Here is a 20,176-nt window from a genome sequence, read left to right as displayed (position 1 = left end):
AAAAAGGTAAAATTAGCCCTCTGAACCTGTGCACAACAGGGTTTGTTATTTTGGATGCCTTACTCTTTTTCCTTAGCCACTATTACCTGACCTCTAAAAAGCCTTCTCATTCTTAACACTGAAGAAACTAATTCACTTTCCTTCAGACATGTCTAAAATGAGGGAAGGATAGTGAGAGAAAAGAAGTAGAAACAAAAGAAAGGTGGGAACAAACAAAGTTGTGCAGACCCAGGCCTCTTTCCAACTGCTGCTCTACCTCCTCCAGCACATTCCTTGTCTCTTCAAAGCAGTTCCCACTAAACTCTCCAATGGCCAGTTCTCAGCCACATCCTTCCATTTCACCTTTCTACCACCTCTAAAAGTCAGCTACTCCATCCATTCTAATAACCCAGGGAAGTTAAAAGACACATGTCTTTCATATGTGGCTTGAAGCATTTGTTACTATTAGTGGGCAAATTTGCCCATTTATCGCTTCACATTTTATTTGACCAGCAGTGTTCAATGGGCTCCCAGATGAAATCCTAGCACATATTCTCATTCCAAAATGAAAGGAAGGCAGGCAGCAATCTCTGGCCTGGCACTCATGCTGCTGATGGCTTGACCATCTGACCACATCTGCTCTGCAGTGCATGGCTTTGACTCTTCTCTGGGTGCTGTGGGACAAATCTGGATTCCCAGGTCACAGCTATTATTACTGTGTGTTCAAGGCTCTCTGGGGCCTTGTCTGGTGGAAATGGTACAAAGGAGAACTAGAAGTGACAGAACAGGCAGTACACATGTTTAGGGTCCAAGATTCAAACTGTTCCCTGGACTTCTTCAATTTAACAATACAGCTGTACCTTTAGAACCTTTTATGTCTCCGGACATGAAAAATACCAATCAAACATGATATTCAGTGGTGGAGAACTGAGCTGCTCTTGAGCCTCACAGCAGCATTACATATTAAATACATACATACGAGTGTGTGTGTGTGTGTGTGTGTGTGTGTGTGTGTGTTTGTGTATTTAGCTGCAACAAAAGAAGTTGCAGAAATGTCAGGCCACTGGATGGCAGGAGGTAAGTAAAATATTGATAACAAGACACTGCTGCCATAAAAGTGCTAAATCTTGATGCTGTAGTGGAGCAGGATTAACTGGGAATGCTCGCTGAGGTCCTAAGCAGGTATTCCACACCTTATCAAAACACTTCTCAGAGAATTGCTTGTATTTTAGTTGGGGTTGAGGTCCCTATTTATGCACTCATAATATAGTTGGATACAAGCAGAGATGCCATCAGAGGTTCTCTGGATTGAAAAGGTGCTTCTGGATGTTAGCTGCTCTGAAACTATTGCTGAAAATGTTTAGTGGGCTTCACAAAAGACACTAATCTCTCCAACAGGGTCATGTTTAACCAAAGCTCCCTCATCTCTCTGAACTACAGAATTACTTCCTGACATCCTTCCCACTGCTGTGTCCTTCCATCCATGCACAAGACACTTCAGGAAAATAAAAAGATGCCTGAAAATCACATAACCTTTCATATCCTCAGCTGGAGGCAGCCTAAAACAGACAACAGAGGCCAAAAGAATTTAAACTTGACAACATTTGGTGACCATGCTCCAGCAATAGGATAAAGGTGTAAGAGAAGAAACAAAGCAATTATTTGTGACTTAAACCCTGTCAGTTTGGCTCTTGGAATACAGTTCAGTGTTGTACACAAACACACATCCAGACTCTAGCCCAGGGAAATCTTCCCTCTTTAAAAGCTCAGCACTCCATGATTAATGGTAAAGTATGTTAGAAAGTGTCACACATGTTTGGCTTTCATGAGCTGCTTCTGTACAATGGATGCTGTATAGATTTCATAACACAATTTTGCAAAACAAAGGATTTAGTCTTTCATTCTTGACGTCTCGTATTTCCTGTCCCTATTTATCATCGGTTACAATACTATGCCTGTATGTTATCCACAACAAAAGCAAATGTTTAAAGGTCAGATTTTCAAATTAAAATGTAATAAAATTTGTAAGGCATTACACTTGCAGGTCCCAAAGGATATTGTGAAGCACTGTCATGCAATGAACAATGTAATTCTGAGTGAGGAAGATCATGAATTACTATGACATCCAGCTATGCAAGATAATGCAGCAGGCCTGCTGATGTAATTCCCACTGCATTCGAAATTCCACATCCCTGCTTCTGCTACTGCTGAGTCTGGCCATGATGTTTACTGTAAAGTCTAACCAAATGAGCAGGGTAACTGGGGCTGATTAGAGACATTGCTACCTCTTACCTGAGTTTCTCTCTGTGTGCTCAAAAACAGAAATGGTGTCATCACTGAGGAAGAAGGAGATGATGAATTTCCGGTCCTTGTCGATGGGACTGTCTGTGATGAGCTTCGCCCTGAAGCGCAGGATGTTACTGTCCATGCCATACCTAAACAAGCAAAGGAACAGGTAAGGAATCAAATACAGAGTGTGAGAGAAGTTTTCACCCCTAAGAGATGCCTTCTCCTGAGTTTTGGAACGTATATTAATTGTGTTATTGCTGCACCAAGAATGAAAATGGCGTAAGATTCACTACCTTGTCAAAAATAATTTTCAACTTAAATTAATGGAACCAGATTGAGTCAGTCAGAGAGAATGGAATAATTTTCAGGGGAAAATTACTTCTCTGGCACAGGTCTGGAATTAATTTTTATTCAAGTTGAGTTGCAAATCAAGCCCCAAGTTTCTTTCCAAAAAATTTTTGAGAAAAGAACACAATTAGGTATGTATATTTTCAAACCAAATTCAGAACAGCAATTCATACTAGGATTATCTCTCACAAATTGAGGTCCACCAGATGATCTTACTAGCTAGATATTTATTAAGTGATTGTGTTTTAAATAATTTGCTGTGTCTGTATACACACTATCAACACATTCCCAAGCCTTTTCTAACAGCTTTGCTTTTTTTACAAAAGTTCTCCAGGTGAATCTTTAACAGGAGGCTTTGCTTTTTTTTGCTTTGGCTTCAACAACTGCTGCCTAATAAATCATTTCATAATGGAAAGTAAAGCATTGAAGCTTTAGTAGTCCTACAGTAAACTGGATGAAATGCAGCAGACAGAAAAAAAAGTATCAGAAATTCAAACAAAACCAAACCTGTGTTGCTCTGCTGGATCATCCAAAATTCCTCACTAATGCCTGGACTAACATTTCTGTCAAACTCCCACTGAAGACAGGAGAGGGAAGGAGGCAGAGGATGGAAGGGTCGTAATATTTGCCTCCTCCAAAGAGAAATTTTGCGGAGCTTGCAGAAAATCTGGGTACCATGTCACTGATCCAGGCCTCATGCACCTGGGCCTTAAAAGTCTGATGAGCTCTGTATTTTGCTGTATATTTTGCTGAAAAAAACCTGACATCCCCACATAACTTTTATCTCCTTCACAAATATACATAATTTAAACAACTGAATTTATTTTTCACACAAAATACCTGTCTTTCATCAGGAATTGCCTGTAATCCTTATGGGCAGGCTCAACAACCACACCCTTACAGGAGGACAAAGAATCTTCTTCAGAACCAAATCCATTATAAGGAGGAATAATTCTTTCTGGTTTTGGAGGTGGTGGAGTCTTATACTGAATTGGGGTGAAATCCACTGCAGCAAAGAGAGCAAGGTTTATTTGTTACTACTGTGATGAAGGCATTTTACCAAGGATTTAAACTTCCAATATGAATAGTTATAAGCCTACTTCTGTAACAGACAACTGATCAAAGTCAAACCAGCATCCCTCCTACTGCTACAGAGTAGACAAAGACTCCATAGAGTAAACAGCAAAATTATTTCTTCAAGGGTTTCAGGATTTTATCTATAATCTTAAAATTTTTGGAAAACATCATTAAGATACACAGGCAAAAGGAAAGACAAATACAGTTTCAAAATGGGATAAAATAGTAAATTAAAAATTGTAAATTAATTTTTCAGTTTCATCCTTTGAGAAAACATGATTAAGTAAATAACTATCTTATGAGTTTCCTGCCCTGTGCTTTTGGCCAGAGGAAAAAATACATAAATAAATAATTATTTATTCATTATTTAAAACATACATATATAAAAAGTCTTTAGTACATTAAGCAAATAACTTCATCCCACAACTCACTATATCCAGAGTTTGGGAAGCCTTGCTTTTCCTCATATTCTCCACACTCAAGCCTTGTCTTGCAGTGATCAGTGGTCCTGACTATCCCAGGTACACAGCAGCAGCTGTCCTGACTCAGCAGAGGCACATCTGGTCAGGGACCTGCATTCAATTCCCACAGAGGTACCTCCCAAAAGTGCTGCTTCTCTGATTCTCCTCTCTTGGTGAAAATCTTGTCCCATTTGGCCCCTTGTTGCACCCTCCATTGCCCTTATGCTGCAGGACAGCTTCCAGTGTGTTCACATAAAACTTAACAGAGAAGCTCAGTCTGCTGCTTAAATGAGGTTAATGGAAAATGGAAAAGGTTGGAGGAAAATAAGGAACTTGCACATGGGAGAAAGCAAATGGGCAGATCTGAGGCAAATGAAGACATGAGCCACAGGAACACAGGATAACTCAGGCTGGACAGGACCTCAGGAGGTCTCCTGCTTAGCACAGGGTCAGCCTCAGGTCAGAGGAATGTAAGAGATATGAGAACAGTGTAAAAAAGTGGATTCCATGAAATAAAGTTCTTTTTTCCTTTAAAACTTAACTTCTCTACCCAGAACTGAAGAGAGATGGATACCCTAAACTTGTAGCATGGGTTTGAGTGCAAATAGAGGAGGATGACAAAACTGCTGTCACTTGGAACACTGAACTGGTTTGTGATTAAAATGTTTTAAACTTGGCTGTATCAGAAGATCAAAGCACAACACTCCAAAAATCTGACTTGCCTAACAGCAGTGTGAGTTGAAAAATAAAGCAAGCATTCAGATGTCAAAATTTTTCTTTAGCCTGAAAACAGAATGAGTTCTTCTTTAGCCTTTACCTCTCAGAAGAATATGGTCTGATTCAAAAAGCTGATACTTTCACCTGAATCAGTCAAAAAGAGGTTTTGCAAAACCACACCAACATTCCTCTCCATAAAACCTATATGTCCCCTTTCTGGGACTCAGAAGCAAAAAGACCAAGCCCAAAGAAAAACCATTCAGAAATCCTCAAAGTAATTTTCACCATGAAAGAGTATGTGTGTGTAAATATGCACAAAATCACAGACTCACAAAATTGTAGAATGGTCTGGGCTGGAAGGGACCTTAAAGATCATCTCATTCCAATCCCCCTGTCACAGGCAGGGACACCTTCCACTAGACCAGGATGCTCAGAGCTCCATCCAGCCTGGCCTTGAACACTTCCAGGAATCACAGAATCAATTAGGTCATCTGAGATCATCGAGTCCAACCTTGACCAAACACCACCTTCTCAATCAGACCATGGCAATGAATGCCATGTTCTGCCCTTCCTTAAAAACCTGGTGGTGACTCCACTGCCTCCCTGGGCAGCCTATTCCCATGTGTAACCACCCTTTCTGTGAAGAATGTCTTCCTAATGTCCAACCTAAACCTCCCCTGGAGCAGCTTTAGAGTACGTCCTCCCAACCTGTTGCTGATTCCCTGGGAGAAGAGCCCAAGCCCCCCACGGCTCCATCCTCCTTTCAGGGTGTTGTAGGGAGTGATAAGGTCACCCCAGAGCCTCCTTTTCTCTAGGCTGAACACCTCCAGTTCCCTCAGTCACTCCTCACAGGACTTGTGCTCCAGACTCTTCCCCAGCTCCATTGCCCTTCTCTGGACCTGCTCTTGATGGAGCATCTGAGATTTCTCTGTACAATCTGTTCCAATGCCTCACCACCCTCACAGCACAGAACTTCCTCTAAATATCCAATCTCAGCACACTCTCTTTCAGTGTGAAGCCATTCCCCCTAGCCCTGTCACTCCAAGCCCTTGTACAGTCTCTCTCCATTTTTCTTGTCCATTCTCTTCAGGTACTGGAAGGCCACATTTATGTCACCCCAAAGCCTTCTCTTCTCCAGGCTGAACGGCCCAAATTCTCCAAGCCATTGTCCATAGGAGAGGTGCTCCTTCCCTCTAATCAGCTTGGTTGCTCCTCTAGACTCTCTACAATGGGTCCATGTCCTGGCAGTCCAGGGCTGGATGCAGCACTGCAGGTGGGGTCTCAGGAGAGTGGAGCAGAGAGGCAGAATCCTCCCCTGACCTGGTGCCCAAGGTGCTTTGGATACAGCCCAGCAGCCCCTGGGATGAGAGGGCACATGGCCAGGGTATGTCCAGCCCCTCCCTCATCCACCAGCACCCCCAGGTCCTTCTCTGCCTGGATACTCTGGATCTGCTTATCCCACAGCCTGGATTGGTACTGGAGGTTGTCCCAGCCCAGGTGCAGCACCCTGAACTTGTTCTTATTAAACCCCATGAGATTCCCGTTAAACTTTATGAGATCCCCTATTTTCTCAACACTGTTTGTGACCAAAACGCCACATTTTCACAGTTCCACAGCATGTGCTTGATACAGGTAATTCCTGATACTACAAACAGGGAGCTGGTAAATCGGCATAGACGGAGCGGGGAAGTAAACCCCGATGCCCACAGATGCTGAGCACCGCAGGTAACACACAGGATCCCGTGGCAAGACTCCTGCTGGATTCCCGGCTGGATTCCTGCTGGATACCCACTGAATTCCCGGCTGGATTCTCCACTGGATTCCCGGGTAGACTCCCGCTGGATTCTCCGCTGGATTCTCCGCTGGATTCCCGATTCCCGCGCCGGGAGCGGCACCGGGAGCGGCGGCTCCGCGCTCCCACAGCGCCATCCGGTGGCGGCGTGGCGAAAGCGGCGGGATGTTGATACTATTCATCAACCCGAGCGCTAATTTTTTAATTAGGCAATATGGAAGAGCATATTTTGGCAGACACAAGTCCCACCTCTTTTCTCAGGTGTCACAGGTCCTGCCAGAAGGGCTCGGGGTTCCAGGGCACCTGCGCGGGACCCTGGCAGCAGAGGACAAGAAGCTGCTGTGTTTGGGCGCTGGTCACAGTCTGAACATTCACACCGATGCATAAGGCATTCATTAAGAGACGCTGAAGCATTTCCCTTTTGTAAACTTCAACACATGTGGATGGAAATTAGATTTATAAACTAGAAGGAAATTGTAAATTAAGAGGAATAATGTTTTATCCCTTGGGGATGTGTTGAATCCCTCACAAGTGAATCTTGTGAAATCCAAAGTTCAGCCCTTTGGTTCCCATCTCATCCCTGAAGTAAAATGATTTTGTGTCATTCACAGAATCATAGAATCACTAATTTTAGAAAAGACCTCTGAGATCACCAAGTCCAACCATTAACCCAGCATGGTCAGGTCTACCACTATACCATGTCCCTAAGTGCCACATCTACACAGTTTTTGAACGCTTCCAGAGATGGTGACTCCACTCCACTACTTCCCTGCACAGTCTCTTCTAGCTTGACAACCCTTTCAGTCAACAAATGGTTCCTAATATCCAATATAAACCTCCTCTAAGACTGTTTCATCTTGTCCTGTCACTTGTTACCTAACACAAGAGACCGACCCTCACCTGTCTAGATTCACAGAAGAGAAAAATACAAACATCCAGCCTTGTGTCACCTATATTTTTCAGGATTTTAAAGGATTATATATTCATACTCTCTCCTGTGAATGAGGAAATTTAGAAAGAAATTGCCATGGAGAAATACAGGTTACAAAACTAGTCAAAAACTCATTTCTGGAACTTGTGAAGAGCCAGCTACCTGAGCTCAAAACTCATTTTATCTTTGCCAGACAGCGTTAGGGCAGAATCAGACAGACAGCTGGCACTTACATACAAAATGCACTCTTCTCAAGGTGATCACTGGTGTTTAAGAAAATTACCTCTGTCCAGTCTGGAAAAGGAATCAATTCTTTCTTCTTCCAGGCTGTAACATTTTCAGCGTAAATTTACAGTGAGTAGAGGGCAAAGTAAAAGTCTGAGATTACAAATTTCTACTTCCAGAAAGAATAGCACAGGTATTTTTTGCTATGTACAGCTTCATCCCTTGTTACTGCAGTAACTTGGGGGGTTATTTCAGCTCATTTATCAAACATGGACCACATACTTGTAGATTTCTCACAACATCAAAACCTGAGTGAGATCGGAACAAGCACTGAAAACAGCAAGAAACAAAACAGCTCCAGCCACATCTTCAGCATATAAACAATTTGAAGATACCAAAGCCTTCTCAGTAAGAAAAACAGAATTCCTCAAGAAGAATTTGTTGCCAGAGAGGCAGCATTAAACCAGCTTGAATGAGCTTGTCAGCTTTCAGTTCCAATATACATTCTGAGACTTTGGTATAGAGTGTGAAATTACCTTCTGCCCTCATTGAAGAAGTGCAGGAAAACTCTCATGTGTTAGATAAGACTATATTTCAAGGAAGAGCCAAGTGCTACATACTTTGGATTAGAACGATAACTATACTGAATATCAGGGTATAGAAGCAACAAAGAAATTCAACCTTCAGAGGAAGAGGACAGGCGCCTCTAAGCATTAAAGCCAGGAATAGGAAGAGAAATCCCACTAGACTTGGGCAATGTAAAGAAGTGGTGAAAATCTGGGGAGATGGCAGCATGGTGTTCTTTATACATCAGAGGAGATGTATGACAAACAGCTGAGACCTTCTAGTGATAGTCTGCTTCACAACTGAGGTAAGAAGTAAAATAAAAAGGCAAAAAAAACACGTCCACAACTTTTGCATGCAGAAATAAAGACAACCTAATGCTCACAGAATTGTCCATGCAGCTGAAACATGACAGTATGTCTCCTGATTCAAATAAAATCTCCACTTACAGTCTTACTTCATGATTACTACAGTTACCTGGGAAAAAAAAAAAAAAAAAAAAAAAAAAAAAAAAAAAAAAAAAAAAGGCATCTCTAGATGCACAAGTATATTTAGAAGCTGCTGCTCAGTCTCCACCACATGTAGTGGAGAGGTTAAACACCACAGACACTGACCTCTGACAAGCCCAGTGAAAATTGGCAGCAGGCTTTAGTGCCCCGCCGAGGGGAAAGCAAGGAGTCAGCTGTTATCCCTGTTATCCAGGAGCAGCTGCCTGGCCACCAGCACACGGCCCTGCCCCGGCAGCGGGTCAGGGCCGGAGCCTGAGAAATGAGGGGGTGGGAGGGGTGGAGAGCCGGCACAGGAGAGGGATTGCCGGGTGCTCTGAAAAGCCTCTACGGCCAGGCTTGGGAGGTGCCGGGACAGGGAAGAAAAAGCAGTAGGAAACCAGATTTTTCTTGGTTTTCTTCCATCTTGAGTAATTTGTTATTTAAGAAAGAATACTTTATACTCTGTGCTAAGGTACTGTATTAAGTGAGAAGGATGAGTACCAGTTTCCCCCCACTGCATATCAGCCTGTTTCCCATTTCAGCAAGGTGACCACAACACCTTCATGGCTACAGAGTCTTTTTCTCCTCCCCTGAGGCTGCAGTAGCAAGTCTGGACAGGTAACGTCACACATTAATGAATTTTCTCTTGCATTCATAGTACTTCTAGGTGATAGTAATGCCATCAGCTTCCTACTGAAGAGCATTAGCTACGTTCATCCACGGAAAAACTCTGGTTTTCACAAACATATTAAAATAGGCAAACCCCACATTAGAAATATGTCACGTTCTTCAAGAGAAAGCTAAACTGTGCTTCATCCTCCTAAAAGGCAAATTCTGTGGGCAAGCAACTTGTGCTGAAACTGCAGACTCAAAAATAAATGTCAGCTTCTTTAATGGCTTTGGCAGAAGAGTATAAATTGAAGGGGAGTAATGTAAAAACACAATAACGAAACAGCTGGATTGATGCCATGAGGTGCTGAGTACTGTGCCTTGATGTAAGAACTAATTTATCCACTTGCTTACTCTTGCTCAAGTAAATGGTCTCCCTGGACTGGAACTGCAATTAAGTCTGTTCCAGTGTTTAATTGGATCGGAGTGGCATTCTGAGCACTTTGTGGGACTGAGCCCATGGAGAGTACCTTGTACATCCACAGACACACACAAAATGCGTAAATCACTAAGAGTAAAAGGTGAACACTCACTAGTTCTCTCTAAAAACTTGATTTTAAGCTAAAACCTACCCTGATTCTACTCCTGGTCCCTTCCAGTTAAAAAGTCATACCTACATTTTTTAATCCTTGTGGAGAAAGCAGAAAAAAATTTTACAGCAAAGTGTGTGAATGCCTTAGCTCTAAGAAAGTATTGTCTGTGAACAAGACAGGTTGCATCAAGATGGATGATTTTCCATGTGAGCCAGAGTCTCTGCCATCATATATCCTTAAACGCATGTGTAAAACACTTCCCAGTTTCCCAGAGGTCTCAGTTAGAGCACATCTTTGTGTGTTTGATGTCAACAAGGCAGAGAAACTGGATAAAGCACTGAGAAAAATTACCACGGATAGAAAAGAATGGACTATGGAGAAAGACTGCAAGGTTTTCCCTCAGCAGCAAATGGCCTGGGATGGGGGCAGGGGAGTAAGGTTTTGTATTGGAATAGTATTCAGATATGTACAAGGCTGTTATTAAAAGGGGATACTGAGCAGTTGTTTCCCAAGTCCAACAGAGATAAGAGAAAAAATTTACTCTCTCAATTTACACAAACCAGCTTCAGAGTAGCTTTTAAGCAGCATTTTTAACTATAAGGTTAGGACAAGATACCTCAGGAGACTGAGAAATCTCTTTCACTGCAGAACAGGAACAGACTAGACCACCTACAGTCACGGTTTTCTACAATTCTGCACATCAGCAACTTCTGAATTCCCTGAACTTGCAAACCACCTAACTTTTAGGATCCAGAGACATAAACAGTAATTACTGAACCAGCATTAGAGGAGGGGAAGGGCCTTTGCATTTATGTATCTCTTGGTTGCACTGCTTGTTTGATCCAGGATGGTCAGCTGCATTTCATTTATTGCCTGCCCTGAGTAAGAAATCCACATTCTCTGTTTGGGATAATTTGCTCAGACAGAGGATATTGCTGCCAAAAGCAGCAGTGGACTTGGCTGAACAAATTCTCAGAGCAGATCCCCCTATTTTGCATCTCTAGAGTTAAATTTGCTATTATTACAGGTAATATCTGTATGGTTATTGAATGTGGCTTCCTCACACACTGGCAAGATCAGGGTTACTTTGGTATAAACATGCCAAGGCATTATTGAAAAAGTCCTAATGAGAAATACTTTGCCAAATAAGAACTTTAATGTTTGAATGGCAATGATACACCATTTAATTCCCCCAAAGCAGCAAACAAGCTCTGATACACACACACACTATCTGATCACAAGGTAACAGAAATAGTCTGCTCAGGTGTTTTATTTCACACTGGGAAGGAAAGGCCATAGTAGGATTCTTCCAACCATCTCTGAATAGTGAGATGCTCAGCTATATTTATTGAATGAATAAACTGCCAGAAAATAACTAAGTCATTTTTGCAGGAAGATGTCCATGATGGAACCATTAGCAAGTCTGACTGGGGACATTCAAAGACAGATAAATGAAAGCCCCTATTGTTATTCATTTCCAAAATGCTTTTCCATAATGGACATAGTTGCTAAATGTTTCCAGAATTTAGTACTGAAACTTGACAAGATACACACTCTAATGGCCTAGAATACACAAAACTGCATTGTAAAAACCAATAATGTGATAGACTAAAACTGTCATGTCAGAAAATCTTATTATGTGAGGATTCTGACATCCATATAAAATGAAATACAGTAAAAAGGAGAATAATTGAGCTCATTCTACTTACCCACTTACTACATGCTCTTTATTATTTTCTGACTGTGAACACAGCTATTGGAAGGGGAGGGGGAAGGAGAGAAGAAATGGCACTCGATCCATATGACTATTTTGTCACTGTAGTTTTCAAATAGAGGCATTAGGAGCAGAACACATACCTTATATGCTAGTTTTCAATGGAGCAATGTATAAGAAAGCCCCTCTGGATTACATGCAAAATTACTGCTTTGCTGCTAACAGCCTACAACAGATTGTTATTGCTAAAGGTTTTAATGAACATGTTTTGTCAGTAATAAAATTTGAAGACAGCTCTGTTAAATTTGGAAGTATAAAAATGCTCATAAGGAAAGGATAATTATCACTACTTACCAATTCCATACTTTTTCCTGTAATGTTCTTTAGTGAATTCATCACAATCACAGAGTAATACTTGCCTTCCCCAAACATTAATTACTGCCCCTATTTTCAAGTCACTGTCTTTATAAAATTCCTGGTGCACTGCTCCTGTCTAATAAAAGAAGGAAATTTTATACAGCAGTTCCATAAATCTCAGAATCACAGAACCTTTCTTAAAACCCAGGTTATTTACTGTGGGTGATTTAACACATAACCTTCTAGGTCCATTAGCAAGTATATTTCACCCCATGTTAAGCTCCTTCACTTTTACAAATGTGGGATTTACATACAGTAAATCTCAGTAGTTCTCATTTGAGCCACTCTCCAGTGGCAGCACAATTCTATAAATAACTCTCTTCGTTGCAGAAGATAACAACCATAGAAATTACAAAAACTATGATAAAGATATTCAGCAGCTGGAGGCACTCAATAATTTCTGACCTGCAGAACATCCCGAATGTAATAGGATTTGTTTTTTTCTGGCTTTCCCAACACGTTGAGCAGAGTGTAATTGGTGATGGTGCCCGGGTGATACGGAGCAATGGGAGCATTCTGCAAGGAAATAAACTCTTCAGAAACATGGGCAACAGTAAAGAAAGAGAACTCTCCTACCTGAGAACCAGCAGGTTTGTTGTACACTGGCTGTTTTTGTAGTATTTTCAAGGAGAATTTTTAATAAATTCTAAAATTCTACCACCAAACCTAAAAGCCAAAAGTGTATATTCCAAAAGCCTGTACATATACCAGAAGCACCATTCAGAATCTTCCTCTCTCTCGAAGGGTAAAGTCTCTTTTCTCTTGGGAGCCAACAGAAAGCAAAGGTCAGCATACCCAAAGTACCACATCGTTGTCAACATCTGCTCTAAAGGCTATTATTTTGATTGGTAATAATTATAAAAACATGCAAAGAACCATCCTGGGTTGGTCCTATCTACTGCACAAACACAGGAGATTCAATTCAGCATGATTCTGTTGGCAAAGATGTGTTTTTGTTTCTATTGTGAGTTTTAAAATGACAGTAGTAATTTATCCCAGTAATATCAAACTTAATATATATTTATGTCATTTTTTAAAAAATTATGAGAAAACTGCTGATGGAGGGTAATCAAAATGAGCTATTTTGTCTTACCACTTCTCCTGACCCCTCAACTTTTGATTCCTCTGCTGCCACTCTCAAAATTTCCAGAGGAAATTTTGTAATTTTGTACTTAACTTGGTAACATGCACCTCAGTGGTTAAAGGGGTCTGGTATCACAGAGCAACTACTAAATCAGCATCTCAGAACACAGGACTTACAAGGTGAGAAAAGGGTAATGTTTTGCTGGTAGGATTTTATTATAAAATGTCATGTACATCTGTGGTATCACAAATAGATTATCAGTGTTAGAATGAAAGGATGAAAAGTCTCCCAGAATTTTATTCCATCTGTTGGCTGATGTTATTCTATCATCAGGATCTGTCTGGAGTGACACAGAGCTGTATCCAGATCAGTAATTTTATAATCATAACAGGTTACAGAGGATACACTCTTTGAGTGGAGCCTTTCTCATGATTAATGCCCAACAAAGCTTATTGATGGATTCCTATTGATTTTAATTGGTTTTGCTTAAGGCCCCAAACACAGAAACTCAATTTATAGAAATCACACCAGATTTCCTATGAAGAAGTAATGTTATAGAATACTAAAACTGACTTTTCCAAAGGCTGCAAATGTAAGTCATAGATCAAATCTGAATTCACCTGTTTGACATAAGCCTATCAATATTAATGGATTTTCTTGTCTTCCATTATTGCAGAGTTTTATTAATACAGTTACCTTAATACATTAATATAGGAGAAAGAAAATCACAGGGCATCTCTGTGCCTAAATGCTCCTTTTAGTTTAAGCATGACAAGCCTAAAGATATTTTTCCATCACTTATTAATTTACTACATGAGTATGTGTGCAAAACCTAAATCATGCAATTATGATTGATACTGAAAACACTTTCTAAATATCATTGCAATCCCAATACAGGATTTTCAAAACAAGGCATTCAATAATCCTTAATTAGTGGAAGAATTTGAAATGTTCATTCCTCACCTTTGGAAGCTTATTTCTTTTGAGGAAAAACGGAACCACATCCCGGCCTGAGTTGTCTGGTAAAATTTCTTTTATATCTATAGTATCATCAGACAAATAATAACGAAGAACAAGCTCCCGTGGACCAGAAAGCTGAGATTCTGGGTCATTCCACACACCAGAAAACCCCAAAACTTGTCCATCAAACTCCAGAAATTGTTTCAAAGTGTCAAAGCGCTCATAAGGGTGAAAAGGATTCGTGCTCGCCAGATGTTTCTGGTAAAGGAGAAATTAAGAGAAACATATTTTTAATTATTTACTCCTAAAAACAAGAGCACAACTGCATGGTGCTGTCTAACCTTAGAACATGGGTTTAGGATCTTCAAATGACACCACACCATTACAATACATGAAACACGATTTATGCCATTCTCAGAGAAGTATTTACAAGGTTGCCATGCCCTCAGAAAAAATATGAAAACAATTTTGGATTGGTTTTAATCCTTGTTTTTCTTGCAACGAAGTCCTCCAAATCAGAGAGTTGTTAAATTATTTACAGTACAGCTCATATTTTCAGAAACTGCCTGTGATAATCAGATGACTAAAACGCCAAATAGCATCATTCTTCCTGATTTACTTCCTTAAAAATTATTTCTTACAGATCACAGAATCACAGAATCACTAGTTTGGAAGAGACCTTCAAGATCATCGAGTCCAACCCCTGCCCTAACACCTCAACTAAACCATGGCACCAAGTGCCACATCCAGTCTCATTTTAAACACATCCAGAGATGGTTAATCCACCACCTCCCTGGGTAAAACAATTCCAATACTTTATCGCTCTTTCTGTGAAAAAATTCTTCCTAATATCCAGCCTATATTTCCCCTGGTGCAGCTTAAGACTGTGTCCTCTTGTTCTGTCAGTTGGTGCCTGGAGAAAGAGACCAACCCCCGCCTGACTACAGTCACCCTGCAGGGAGTTGTAGAGAGTGACAAGGGCACCTCTGAGTCTCCTTTTCTCCAGGCTGAACAACCCCAGTTCCCTCAGTTGTTCCTCACAGGGTTTGTGTTCCAAGCCCCTCACCAGCCTTGTTGCCTCCTCTGGACGTGTTCAAGCATCTCAACGTCCTTCCTAAACTGAGGGGCCAGAAGTGGACACAGCACTCAAGGTGTGGCCTCACCAGTGCTGAGTACAGGGGAGGCCAGCCTGAGTACAGCCTGCTCCTGCTGGCCACACCACTCCTGATACAGGCCAGGGGCCATTGGCCTTCTTGGCCACCTGGGCACACTGCTGGCTCATGACCAGCTGCTGTCACCATTGTCCCCAGGTCCCTTTCTGCCTGGGCACTGTCCAGCCACTCTGTCCCCAGCCTATAACGTTCCAGGGGGTTTTGTGGCCAAAATCCAGGACTTGGCACTTGGACTTATTAAACTAAAGTGGTGTAAAGATTCAATTCATTCTTTTCCCTTTGGTATTTTCTGTCATTCAACTTTAAAACATAGATTTTTAACTTTTGATTCATGTTACACAGTAGGCAGGTACTGGGTATGTTTTTACTCCTCTCAAAACACACCCACAGGTGTATTCCATAAGGAACAGCAAATGTTCAACTAAAGATACTTTCCAGTTATGTGACCTATGACAAGGTGATTCCTGCAGTCATGGCTGCTGCAAAACCAGTAGCACTGGGTTAAACTGGGTCCCAGGATGATGATCCAGTCCAAGGACTGCATTTCTATACTGTGTTTGTTTCCATATATAAATGGTGACCTGAACAGGGTGTTTCCCCTAAGTCAAAATCCACATGTCCAAAGTGCATTGAAAGGGATGAGATAACCCTTCTCATCTACAAAATTTCTTTCAAAGAAGAATGGTGACAGACATTGACTAGACAACAATTAAAAATCTTAGTGGAAAAGGCCCATTCTTTGAGAGCATCAAATCTTAAAATAAGGGGAGCAGAACCAAGTTATTTATCTTCCCAGTGCACTCTTTCCTCCTTCCTGATCTTGAAGATGCAATAGACAACCAAACACAGCCACAGAACCAGGTAATACCATCATCATCCATGGAATACCATCTCCAACAATACAGGAAGAATTTCTTCATGAAAAAAGTTCTTAAGCATTGGAAGGGGATGCCCAGGGCAGTGGTGGAGGCCTCATCCCTGGAGGTGTTCAAGGAACACCTGGATGTGACACTCAGTGCTCTGGTGTGGGTGATGAGGTGGGGATTGGTCACAGGTTGGACTTGATAATCTCAGAGGTCTTTTCTAACTTAAATGATTCTGTAATTCTGTGAAATATGTGTCTAAATGGTTTACTGCACTTTCCACTGGCCTTATTTTCTATCCCATCCCATTCCTTACCTTCCTTCCTACCTTCATTTTCTGACCATGTACTAGGAGTTCAATGAAAACCAATTTAATTTTGCTCAAAGTAGTCCAGAGCAATCAAAAAAAAATTACCTTCCACAAATTACGCACAGAAAAGCGAATGCATAAGGCAGCCAGAATCTGCTAAATAACTTTTCTGGAATTCCTCAACAACTGAGAACATGGAGACATATATTTTAGTAATTTTTTGTCTTCTGAAGCTCTTATTTCTCAAACCTTTTACTCCTCTCCATTCTCTTTCGGGACCAATATACTCAATTCTTGAATGTTTTGCTTGTTGTTACAAAAATAAAAAAAATTAAACGTAAGTGGGTTATGCAGTACCATACATAATGTTGACACAGTCTGACAGTATCAAGACAACTCAGCATGTGTTTATAGACACAGCTGTTACCCACAGGGGCTGAGTAAGGGAAAAGAAACCCATGGCCAGGCTGAGTCACCACAACACACAACCAGATGTATTACAAATGCTGCTTTTCACTGGGGGAATGCACAAGTCTGGCAGCATGAATGAGGAGAAAGCAACTTGTTGGCCTGAGAGTGCCTCAGAGACATGGAAATTGTCCTACACATCTCAGTCATAGTCTCCTTCCATTACTGCTGCTGAGACCTGCAGCAGTTTTCTCACTGGGAGCACTAAGGATGCCACAGAAACAGGGGGTATTTGCTGCTTTCAGAGGACCAGGCTGGATCTGTCACCACAGGCTGCATATTGTGGGCCAACAATCCTAAGAGTCAGGTCAAGTGCCATTTGCACTCATATTAATCAAGAAAAACAAAACTGAAAGAAACTTGTCATTATTCCACAACAGACAACATCACTCCCATTACTACTCCCAGAGGAAAAAAAGAAAAAACAACAAATCCTGCAAAGCGGAATCCATATACAATCCCGGAGCTGGGAGTGAGACTTCTGGAGGTGTGTATGTTTGTGTATATGTATTCCCATACACTTACAAAAGAAGGAGGCAAATAAAACCTTGCAAGCCTTAAAACTGCAGAACACTGGTTCTGTATGGCAGAATTGCTTTAAACATGCAAAAAGCTGTTAAAAATATGTAGGGGTAGAGATGAAAGATAACATATGAATAGAAGAAAGGAGTCTGCAGGAAGCCATGGGTGGGCTGGAACAGCAATTTCAATTAGTTATTCCTTTAAACACTTTAAAAGTGTTTATTATCACTAGATTAGCTCAAACAAAATTATAAATTACATGTAATAGGTAGACTTTTTTTCAGTTTAATATTGAAAGGTTTATATTATTTTTCCTAATTACTTTTATTCTGTTTTAAGATATGTGTGAACACATCAAGAGAAAATGATTTATATAGTACAACGAACCACATACTAAATTTTTTAAATCCAAGTTTTCTCTTGGGATTTACTATGTTGAAATAGCTACTTTCTATTTGATATTAAAGAAATCATGTATGTAATACATATAACTAATATGCATTCAAATCAAGTTTTATTCAAATTAAGTTTTCACTACTGGTGCCTCTCCTGACCTGTTCCCGCTCCGTGGTGTACGGGTCGTCTGGACGGCATGCAGGAGGATTTAATCTGATCCCTATCTTCCTCAGGAAATTTTTTGTATACAGGTCACAATCTATAATCTTGTATCTTCGGCCATAAAAGGTTACTTCTGTGTTGATATTGAAATGATACATAGTATAGAACTGATCCTCATGAGGAGGTGGAAGAGGAATCTGGTGCCGTCGAACAATAGTTCCTGTAAAACAGAATAAATTCATTGAGTAAAAAATATTTGCTCTAAGGATCCCAACAGAACTAAGTTTAGAGAAGAAAAATGCCTTAGCAGGGGAAAAAAAAAAAAAGTATGACTTATCAAGCATGGAGGCAGAGATGTTGAACTGAGCTTCCTTAAGGAGCACATGGAAGGTGGAGATAAGAGAGGTGAGTTGGGCTGATTGCTGGTCTGAATCAAAGAATCCATCTCAAAAATACAGAGCCAAGACCTTACAACCCACAGTCTAACAGAACATTACCCAAAAGAGAAAGAAAGGAGAGAAGTAGAGAGGAGGGGGGAAAAAAAAAAGATATTTTAATTTTGACAAAGTAATTCACACACTTAAATTTTCTTATTCATAGTCTCCATTCTCAGAGATACTTGAAACCCAAAATGGCCCTGGGCATCGGCTCCAGCTGATTTTGCTTGGGGCAAGGGCATGGAGTAGACAATCTCAAGGTATCCCTTCCAACCTAAGTAGGAAGGGATGTAGGGATACCAGGAATATTTTAGAAATAACTTACAGGAATTTTAGAACCAACTTAAGGGGGCCTGGGGAGAGAGCAGATAAAGAGAGGCAGAGTAGAAGGAAGGAAGATATCGCTGTGTTCTTGCTTTGGTGTTTGAAGGGCTTTGTTCCTAGGTTAGTCCATTGAAATTCTTTATTTTTCACTTTATTTCCCTATGGACTAATTTGTATGAAATACCTTTTTTTCCTACATTATCAGAGTTGTTTGTTAAGTTCTAATTCCTACAATGAAAGCATATCCTTACTTTTTCATAGGGGAATAAAGCAACAAAGCAGATTTACTTTATGTTCCCATTAAAATAATTATTTAAGACCCATTCATCATCCTGATGTTTCACGTGTACCAAATCCAACATTCTGATTACTGACCTTTGATTGTAAAATAAACTTTAACCTCTATCTGCTTAAGCATATTATACCACCTATTTAGAATGTACTCTCATGAAAGATGTTAAAAAATGTGAGAAGTAGCACATTTTAATGGGATGTAAAAGTGCACTGCACTAGCTTTAACAAAACCATATACTTTAAAATACTTTACTTGATTTTGGCTAATTGTTAGGTCAATCAACAGATAATGGGGTAAGTAGAGCATGCAAATCCTGTTGAATAATCACTTTAATTAAAATACAATGCTTGATGATTTTCTAATATGAGGTGTTTTCAGAGATTATATTCACCTCAGATTTGGTGAATAAGCCTCAGCTTGTTTTTCACATCACTTTTAAGGGTGAAACACACACACCCATTTTGTTCTGAGGGAGAAGAATTTCTTTCCTAATCAAAAATGTCTCGTAAAGATATTATCTCTAGCAATCCTTTGCTTTTATTAGGTATCACTGTGCCCCATGTTCACCTGTAGAGGGTACATTTCATAATGTTGAATTTGAAATTTAATAAAACCTGATCAGCTGAGGTTAGGTCTCATCATTTTGAAATTGTTCTTCCTTCTGGAAAATAATAAATTTCATCTAGAAATTTGTTGTAAGCTGTTAAAGGAGCATCTGAATGTGCAGTTTTCAGGTTGCCCAGGATGGACTGGTATTCCTGATAGTTCTTTGGTTGTCAGTCTACTGAGTATGACATTCTACTGCCTCACCAAGTGTTGATTTAAATATTTGCATTTGGTCAAACTAAAGCTCTGCTCTACTGTGCTCTTGAAAAGGAAGTTGAGGTACAGCTTTTCTCTGAGTGGTGGTGGCACTGAGCTCCCACACCATAATTTCTGGCATATCTTCTTTTCTCTTGGGGCTCTGGATTATCTGGCA

General features: G+C 40.6%; 1 protein-coding gene across 1 annotated transcript in view; it reads right to left on the bottom strand.

Annotated features, from left to right (window-relative positions):
- Nucleotides 1-20,176, bottom strand: part of EFHC2 (EF-hand domain containing 2) — a 56,338-nt gene that overhangs the window by 19,646 nt on the left and 16,516 nt on the right. Inside the window, exons 4-9 of the mRNA XM_083854955.1 lie at nucleotides 18,138-18,361; nucleotides 14,252-14,506; nucleotides 12,610-12,720; nucleotides 12,142-12,280; nucleotides 3,457-3,622; nucleotides 2,272-2,414 (exon numbers count right to left, since the gene is read on the bottom strand). Coding sequence (XP_083711081.1) covers nucleotides 2,272-2,414; nucleotides 3,457-3,622; nucleotides 12,142-12,280; nucleotides 12,610-12,720; nucleotides 14,252-14,506; nucleotides 18,138-18,361 — 1,038 coding nt within the window. The remainder of the gene's footprint in view (nucleotides 1-2,271; nucleotides 2,415-3,456; nucleotides 3,623-12,141; nucleotides 12,281-12,609; nucleotides 12,721-14,251; nucleotides 14,507-18,137; nucleotides 18,362-20,176) is intronic.

The sequence above is a fragment of the Zosterops lateralis genome (assembly GCF_965231275.1).
Source record: "Zosterops lateralis genome assembly, chromosome: 2".
Lineage (NCBI taxonomy): Eukaryota > Metazoa > Chordata > Aves > Passeriformes > Zosteropidae > Zosterops > Zosterops lateralis.
Note: the sequence above shows the minus strand (reverse complement) of the source record. Positions and strands in the feature narration are given on the sequence as shown.